At 41.1% G+C, this 9645-nt stretch overlaps 1 protein-coding gene across 1 annotated transcript in view; it reads right to left on the bottom strand.

Annotated features, from left to right (window-relative positions):
- Positions 1 to 9645, bottom strand: part of apoba (apolipoprotein Ba) — a 50346-nt gene that overhangs the window by 17331 nt on the left and 23370 nt on the right. The window contains exons 18-24 of the mRNA XM_063008023.1: positions 7912 to 8088; positions 7036 to 7166; positions 6714 to 6921; positions 5671 to 5843; positions 5407 to 5582; positions 3905 to 4026; positions 1486 to 1859 (exon numbers count right to left, since the gene is read on the bottom strand). Coding sequence (XP_062864093.1) covers positions 1486 to 1859; positions 3905 to 4026; positions 5407 to 5582; positions 5671 to 5843; positions 6714 to 6921; positions 7036 to 7166; positions 7912 to 8088 — 1361 coding nt within the window. The remainder of the gene's footprint in view (positions 1 to 1485; positions 1860 to 3904; positions 4027 to 5406; positions 5583 to 5670; positions 5844 to 6713; positions 6922 to 7035; positions 7167 to 7911; positions 8089 to 9645) is intronic.

Genomic DNA, 9645 nt, shown 5'->3' with positions numbered 1-9645 from the left:
CAAGCTACTCAATCCACCAGTGAGTAACCACACTAACTTTAATATATAAATGAAGAAATATGTATTCAAATAATCAAAATAAATAAAAGAACCAAGAAATGGAAACTTAGTACACCAGTACTGGACACTTAAATACAAAAAACTGTTGCTCTCATAACAGTTACACTCAAAAATGCCAACCACAATACACAAGAAGAGTACCACACCACCGGCAGGATTCCTAAAAACCTGATTAAGAGGATGGCAGCAAAACTATTGGCGGAAAAAGCCCAACAAACCAACAAAGGGACACAAACAAGAGAGACAAACAAGCCGGCCCCTGAGATTCAAGGTAGCAAGCTCAATATATCAGAAATTGTGGGCTAGCATGTTCTACCACTGCACCAGTGATGGCATAGTTACCTTGAAAAAGTAATCTGATTACTGATTACTGATTACTCCTTTAAAAAGTAACTTAGTTACTTTATGGATTACTTGATTTTAAAAGTAACTAAGTTAGATTACAAGTTACTTTATTAGTTACATTCAGCAGCTGCCGTAATGCAACTGGAGCTGCGTCGGCAATTGAAGCGGAATAAGAAACAAGAAAGATAGCGGAAAAAGAGTCCTCTGTTCACAAGTGTAAGTAAGTTAAATAAAAGAAATTTTTTTTAAGACAAATAAATAACAAAAAGACGATAAATATCCTAAATTTTGGCGAGTGGGATTTGTAATGAGTCTGTAACTATGGTGACTTTGGTGATATTACGTCATCACGTCCCCGTCGGGCTGCGTCCGAAATCACTACTTTCATACTGAAAAGTACGCAGTTATGAATCATTTTTAAGCATTAAGCATTTATTAAGCAGTACACGAAAAATATCCGACTAATTTACTGCTTGGGCAGCATTTTTTGTGTATGCGAACACAGCACACTTGCATACTAAAAGAGCTTACTTCTGTACCGGCAAGCAGTGCGCACTACCTCTAATTTAACTATGCGATTTTGGACACAGCCATCGTTTTTCGGTTGTCACTACATTATAAATGTCACCGCGTCACCTGCAGCTGTGGAGCAGATGCGACAGGCAAAACGAAACCGCTAGAAGTATGCCAGCTTGTAAGCTTGCGAAGGCACGTTCGGCTGGAAGTATGCTGAGGCCTTAAGTATGCGATTCCGGAGACGCAAGAAGAAAGCAAAAATATATCTTTTTACTAAGGAAAATGACAAAAATAGTAACGCACAGTAACTTGGATAAGTAACTTTAATCTGATTACTGGATTGAAAATAGTAACGCGTTAGATTACTCGTTACTGAAAAATGTGGTCAGATTAGAGTTACGTGACATCAGTGCACTGCACCACCCGAGAACTCTGCAGCATGCTCTTAAAGTGCAGTTTAAAGAGTATCTGCACCTCCATGTTAAATGCCGGCCAACATGCAGGCGTCCACATACTTTTAGCCATATTATGTCTTACATTTTACAATAAATGATCCAACAATACCTTCAACTTCATATGAAAACAGTGTCACAGGACAGGTGGCCGCAATTTTGTATTTAGCGATGTAGCTGGGAACATCCACTGTGAAGTTGCCAGCTGAGATAAGGCCTTCCCAGGTCCCAAGGTTGCTGCTTACTTTAGCAGAAGCCTCGACCATGTCAATCATAGGCAAAGAGAAGTCCAGGCTCTCAGGAATGGTGATGAGGGGTAATTTGTGCTTGGTTTCTGGCACATCTAGTCCAAGACACGGCACGTTAATTCTTGGAAGTGCTATCATAGATGGGAGTTTTAGATCTTCAGTTGATTTTCCAGCGAAAGGAAGAGGCAGAGAAAAGAATACTTTGCCATTTTTTAATTTGTACAGGAACTGTGTGTCACTAAAAGAAACAAAACATAAAGACAGAAACATATTAATCATAATAATAAATATTAAAGATGTTAATGCAGTGTTCACTTGAAGACGTTTGATTTCTGTCAATAATATAGTGTTTTTTTGCAGGCAGTACTTAATTAAATTAAATTGGGTCATAAATGATGACATAAACAGCTATGTTATTATTGGTCATATATTTAGTACAGTATGATTGGGACACAGCCATAGATTTTTGTAAGGTTTCTCCCACCTCTTTGTTTCTACACTTACTGTACATTTTATCAGCTCCACTTACCATATAGAAGCACTTTGTAGTTCTACGACTACTGACTGTAGTCCATCTATTTTTCTACATACTGTTTTAGCCTGCTTTCACCCTGTTCTTTAATGTCAGGACCACCACAGAGCAGGTATTATTTGGGTGGTGGATCATTCTCATCACTGCAGTGACACTGACATGGTGGTGGTGTGTTAGTGTGTGTTGTGCTGGTATGAGTGGATCAGACACAGCAGCACTGCTGGAGTTTTTAAATACAGTGTCCAATTACTGTCCACTCTATTAGACACTCCTACCTAGTTGGTCCACCTTGTAGATGTAAAGTCAGAGACGATCGCTCATCTTTTGCTGCTGTTTGAGTTGGTCATCTTCTAGACCTTCATCAGTGGTCACAGGACGCTGCTCACAGGGCGCTGTTTGCTGGATATATTTTTGGTTTGTGGACTAACTCCAGCAGCGCTGCTGTGTCTTATCCACTCATACCAGCACAACACACACTAACACACCACCACCATGTCAGTGTCACTGCAGTGCTGAGAATGGTCCACCACCCAAATAATACCTACTCTATGGTGGTCCTGTGGGGGTCCTGACCATTGAAAAACAGCAAGAAAGAGGGCTAACAAAGCATGCAGAGAAACAGATAGACTACAGTCAGTAATTGTAAAACTACAAACTGCTCCTATATCGTAAGTGGAGCTGATAAAATGGACAGTGAGTGTAGAAACAAGGAGGTGGTTTTAATGTTATGGCTGATCGGTATATATATATATATATATATATATACTGTATATATCGGTGCCCGATTGATGGCCGATTGCGTCATGGTTCCTCTCCACTAATGCCAACCCCGGCTCTGATTGAGAAGAACGAAGCTAAACCCACGCATCCTCCAACACGTGGGCAGCAGCCGTATGCATCTTGTCACCTACACTTGACGAGTGCATATGCAGATCAGCACTGTGTACGGAGAGACACACCCTGATCAGCGCACTCTTTCCTCGTCTCTGTGCAGGCGCCATCAATCAGCGAGCAGAGGTCGTAGTTGCATCAGGCATGAGAGAGTCCCTATCCGGCTTAATATCCCACCCCTATATGAACAACAGGCCAATCGTTGTTCATGTGGATGCTCAGCCCAGCCGGAAATACGATGTAATTGAGAGCCCAGCTCTGGTGTTCTAGCATGTTTTACCGCTGCGACACCTGAGCGGCTTTATTAGGATTTTAAGATCATGTTTTACACACTTTGGTTATATTCAAGACAGAAACGGTAGTTACTTATTACACAAGATTCATCAGTTTACAAGTTTAATGTCAAACACAGTCATGGACAATTTTGTATCTCCAATTCACCCCACCTACAAGTCTTTGGACTGTGGGAGGAAACCGGAGCTCCCGGAACATGCAAACTCCACACAGAACGGACCGCCCCACCTAGGGATCAAACCCAGGACCTCAAAAATATTTTGATTAAAAAAAAAAGGAATACACACCCTGATTAGCCTTTCCTTTACTGACCTGAGTGACTGATTTAAGTGTATATTTGTTAAATCACAGTGCATTATGTCAAAAGGTGACCTTTCTTAACATGTTTTAGGATAGTTTTAATATGGGGTTAGGTGGTCCATCAAAGTATCATTCTCATTACAATTAATGGCATTAATGCATTTTTAAAGAATTGTCAAGTGTGTCAATATGAATGCGTTAAAGTTATTAAGAAGTTGAATTATATTAGTATTAAATATTTGTAATAATAAGAATAAATGACTTACTACTTCAGAGACAATGTTTCTGGTATACAGGGCAGAGTGAGGTCTGAGAGTGATCTCCTGCTTCTAAGACTCTTCAAATATGGAATATCTGTTCCAAATTTCTCAAGCCAAATATTAGCTGCCTGTAAATAGATACATATTTTTATTAACAAATGTAAAAAAAAATACGTTGATTCACAGAATTCTAAAGAGATTTCTACTAAATTTTCATGTGTTTCAGCCACGCCCATTGCTAAGAGTTATATACAATCAATTATATAAAATATAAAATTTTGTGGTGTCTACAGAGACCATAAAGACCACATTCACCACATTCGGTTCCAATTTTTCCCCAAATTCAAATTTAACATCATCATCCTCAACTTTGACTCGTTTGACACGCCGTTCAGGTGGCGCAGCGGTAAAACACGCTAGCACACCAGAGCACATCGTATACATCGTATTGAATCTTAGCTCTGCCATCCGGCTGGGCTGGGCGGCTACATGAACAACAATTGGCTGTTATTCAGAGGGTGGGAGAAGCCGGACCTGGGTTCCTTATAACTGTTGCAATTACGACCTCTGCTGGCTGATTGATGGCGCCTGCGCAGAGTTGAGGAATAATGCTGATCAGGGTGTGGGTCTCCATGCACAAGGCTGATATGAACTCGCCTCGTGCAGGTGAAAATATGCAGTTGGTGTTGCACACGTGTCGGAGGGGGCGTGTGTCAGTTGCGAAGCTACTCAGTCAGCAGTGGAGGGTTGTATCGGTAGAGGGGTAGCATAATGCAATCAGGGTAATTGGATACGACTAGATTAGGGGAGAAAATTGGGGGGAAAGCTTTTTTAAGCCCCCCTTTTTTAACGCATTTTCTCCCCCTTTTCTCCCCATTTACCGCGTCCAATTGCCCAGTTACATCATGCTTCCTCTCTGCCTATGCCGATCCCTGCTGTAACCGAGGAGATCGAAGTTACCCCACGCCCCCTCCGACACGTGGGCAGCAAACCATCTTATCACCCATACAATGACGAGTGTTGTGCCACCTAGCGTTGTGTACTTAGAGACACACCCTAAGAGCACTCTTTCCTCATCTCTGTGTAGGTGCCTCTAATCAGCCAGCAGAGGCAGTCTGACAGAGAGAGACCCATATCCGGCTTAGTCCCGCCCATCTGAACAACAGGTCAATCATTGTTCATGTGGCCGCTCAGCCTCAGCCAGATCCCAGCTCTGGTTGCAGCGTGTGTTTTTACCGCTGCGCCACCTTTTACCGCTGCGCTTAAGCCCCTTTTAAAGTGATGTGCACATCCAACAAATCCACGATCAGGACTCCACATACTGTTAGTCAATGTAGTGTGTTTTATTACTATGATGATTTCAAAATTAATGTTATTTACTTTGGTGTTTACACTGTCAACATATGCAAATATTATAATTCATAATTCTCTTCAAAACTGGTCAACTTTTGATTTATACGTTTTAGTGACATCATTCGTTACCTCTTGATAAGCATTATTATACATACCTCTATTCCTTTGGAAACAATATGACGCAGCTTCATATCAGTTTTGGCCACCTGTTGGTCAAGCATTTCATCTATAAATTGCTGTAACTGTGTGCGATAGTTGTCCAGGTTTGGGGTGAGTTTTGCAATCTCAGAGTTCATATCAGAACCAATCTCCAGTACAACCTGGTTCTCATCTGCAAAACACAGTGTATCAGGATTTACACTGTGTTAAAGATCTTGCACGTTATAAAAAAGAGGACATATAAAAGAGGATATTTTTACCATATTTTAGGAGCACTTTGTTCAGAGAGGACATCTCAGGCATTTTATACATGGTCTCAAGTTGTAGAACATGACTGTCCACTTTATTCAGACTAGCAGTAGCAGAAGCGGTCAACTGTAGAGCGGGAACTGCTAATTCTAGTTCTAACAAACCATTTTTCATGGACTCCATCCTGCTCAGAGACATGGACAACATAAAAAAATTTATAAGGCAACAGTTACTAAAGCTAAGCAAATTGATCTTGAAGTTATATACATTGGTAAGTGGACTATTGATTTTACGAGGGCTTACTGAGAGATGCTGCTCACTGATGCTATAAAAGTAGCCCGTAAGCAGTCAATAGACTAACCACTGGTGTTAGGGGGTTGTAAACTAATTATGATAAATTAATAGGACAACATGTGTTTAAACCCTATCTGAGATGTGTTTTACCACTTAACCATACATCTGTTCTGCAATTAGGTTTAAATGATTTGTTATTTACTACATGCAGTTCCTCAGTAGCAGAGAAGCTATTTTCACCTGCACACAAATAGTAATTGACTTTCATTTTACACACTTCACTAAAGTGTGACACATGATACTCAGTGCACAGTTACCCTGGTTGCGTTACGCTTCACCTCTACCGATACTACCCTCCACTGCTGACTGAAGAGCTTCGCAACTGGCACACGCCCCCTCCGAACCCTGGTCTGGTTGATCCCACCCTGTGAACATCAGCCAATCGTTGTTCATGTAGCTGCCCAGCCCAGCCCAGCCGGATGGCAGAGCTGAAATTCAATACGAAGTATTCGAAATCCCAGCTCTGGTGTGCTGGCGTGTTTTACCGCTGTGCCACCTGAGCGGCATGCCTCAATTGTATGATGATAATAGTAATTTGCATATGCAAAACTTAATTGACATAACTTTAGCTTGTTTTGGCAACTTTTTCTAATTAATAGACCTTAACATGCCAACTAACCACATGCACAATGCAAATTAGTACAAACATTTGTTTTGTGTAGTGGTACTGTTGGACATAAATTGATAGTTAATACTGTACCTGGCACGTCCGGCTAAAGACAGCTGAAGGCTTTCTCTGCTGCTTACATCGATGGTAATGCCACGCATCTTCCCTTTTCCAGCGCTATCAATGACTGCCAGTTTTACTGCAGCCTCAACATCAATGTCTGGAATCTGAAACTCGCTGGACAAAGTGTTCTTATTACGGTTGTATTTGAACTTAGCAGTGGCCTCTGTAGGTGTGGAGCCTAAAGAAAAAAAGAGCAAACATTGCATTACTGTGTAAGTCAATGTACAGTATGTAAATGATCTGATTAAAATGTGAGCATTAAAAAAACATGAATATATCATGGATGACTTACCCTCTGCCTTAAGAGAAAGAACCAAGCTATCAACCTTATGGCGGCCCTCCTTGCCCTCCCTCAGCAGTTCATAGGTGAGGGCAGCTGTGTATTCTGATACCTCCCCTGTTGGCTGAAGCTCCACAGCAAACCTGAGTTTATTCAGAAACCGGCTCATTAAAACATACAAGCAGAGACACAATATTCCCAACCTATATACTTTTATAACCTGAAGGTATTCAAAATATGAACTGGTAATTAAAACCACTGAAAATAACTGTCATTTGTACAAACCGAGTTCCATACAAGTTGGTGCAATAGGTATAATGCAGACATCCCTAGTCTCCCGGAAGTATATACATAGCGGCTCCCTGATGCCCGCAAGTCAGATAAAATCTCCTGGAATCTAGAACGAGCGGCCAAGAGCGACACACACGCGCATGCAGGCGACACAGACTTTTTTCCCCGATCACGTATTAAACCCGTTATCTGATATACAATCTAGCGCACTGTGTAGGGAACATAAATCAATTGTCTAATATACTGTCTAGTGCACTATGTGGGAACATGAACCTGTGATCTGATATACAATCTAGTGCACTGTGTAGGGAACCCATTGTCTAATTCACTGTCTAGTGCACTATGTAGGGAACATAAATTTATATCTAAAATACTATCTAGTGCACTATGTAGGGAACATAAATTCATATCTAAAATACTATCTAGTGCACTATGTAGGGAACCTAAATCCGTTAACTAATAGCTAACTGGCTTTTTTGGGCTTGGGGGGTCGAGGTCCGGGGGTACCTCCCTGAAATGAGTTTTTGCAACTTGGGATGTCTGATAATGCAGAATATAATAAATACAGAAATCTGTCTTTTATGAGTACAAACTTACCTGCTATCTCCAGTTAGAGGGAAATAAGGGGAGTTGCTGCTATGTTTGTAATACTGATGAATGGTGCAGTACTTCATTCCAGGAAGAATGAGATTGCATCCTGTATAATCCATCCTGTCCGGCAACATAGAGGGCACTTTCTTCTCTTCAGACGAGGTCAGTGAAATAAGCTCATTGCTATTTTAAGGAGAAAGAAAAAAACTAATAAAATAAATAAATATATAAAGCAATCATTAGCATAATGTTACAGTATGTATTAAAAGATAGTCTCAGTCTGGAGTATTTAACAGTTAATTGTGGTAATTCTGTCATTTGTCACTGCATTGCTGGAATGAAATGCTACAGAAAAAGACCAAATTTTCTGGGAGTAAGCATTACTATATAATTTTTCCTTTTAAATAAACAGTTTGGGTGTTTTTATTGTTGGTTTCTGTTTCAGTTTTACACAGTGTGCTCCATAAAGACCAACTTTGGAGAATAACTTGACTTAACAAAGCCCTGACATCAACCAATCCAATAGTGCAAGCAAATTCAAATGTTTTTTTCTCTCCGACCCCCCCCCCCCCCCCCTAATTTTCTTCCCTAATCTATTCTTATCCAATTACCCTGATTGTGTTACGCTTCACCTCTACTGATACAACTTTCCACTGCTGACTGAGGAACTTCGCAACTGACACACGCCCCCTCCGACACGTGCGCAGTACCAACTGCCTCTTTTCACCTGCACGAGGTGAGTTCATATATATTTACATTTACATTTTCAGCATTTAGCAGACGCCTTTATCCATAGCGACTTACAATACAGTATACAATCTGAGCAATTAAGGGTTAAGAACCTTGCTCAAGGGCCCAACAGTGGCAACCTGGCAGTGGTGGGGCTTGAACCAGCGACCTTTTGATTACTAGTCCAGTACCTTAACGACTAGGCTACAGCTGCCCTTTAGCTTTGTGTATGGAGAGCCACACCCTGATCAGCATTATTCCCCAACCCTGCACAGGCACCATCAATCAGCCAGCAGAGGTCGTAATTGCACTAGTTATGAGGAACCCTGGTCCGGCTCATTCCACCCTGAACAACAGCCAATCGTTGTTTATGTAGCCACCCAGCCCAGTCAGATGGCAGAGCTGAGATTCGATACAATGCATCCAAAATCCCAGCTCTGGTGTGCTAGCAAATTTTACCGCTGCATCACCTGAGCAGCTAGCAAATATAAATGTTGACCTTATTTTAAGCATATATTATTGTTTTGGTGTCCACATACATTTGGCTTGAGTAGACTTTATAATTTTACTAAATATTATGTTTAATATGTGCATTAAGACCAAACTAAATATGATATGAAATGAGTCTGTACTGTTAAGCTTATGTTCCTTTTAATGATATCATTAATGATCAAAAAGGACGGCGCGGTGACTAAGTGGGTAGCACTGTCACCTCACAGCAGGAAGGTCCTGGGTTCGATCCCCAGATGGGGCGGTCCGGGTCCTTTCTGTGTGGAGTTTGCATGTTCTTCCCGTGTCTGCGTGGAAACCCGGGAGCTCCGGTTTTCTCCCACAGTCCAAAAACATGCAAGTGAGGTGAATTGAAGATACTAAATTGTCCATGACTGTGTTCTATATAACCTTGTGAACTGATGAATCTTGTGTAATGAGTAACTACCGTTCCTGTCATGAATGTAACCAAAGGTGTAAAACATGACGTTAAATCCTAAAAAACAAACAAACATGATGATC

The sequence above is a fragment of the Trichomycterus rosablanca genome, chromosome 13 (assembly GCF_030014385.1).
Source record: "Trichomycterus rosablanca isolate fTriRos1 chromosome 13, fTriRos1.hap1, whole genome shotgun sequence".
Classification (NCBI taxonomy): Eukaryota; Metazoa; Chordata; class Actinopteri; order Siluriformes; family Trichomycteridae; genus Trichomycterus; species Trichomycterus rosablanca.
The sequence above is the reverse complement of the archived record's forward strand: the minus strand, read 5'-3'. Positions and strand labels throughout refer to the sequence as shown.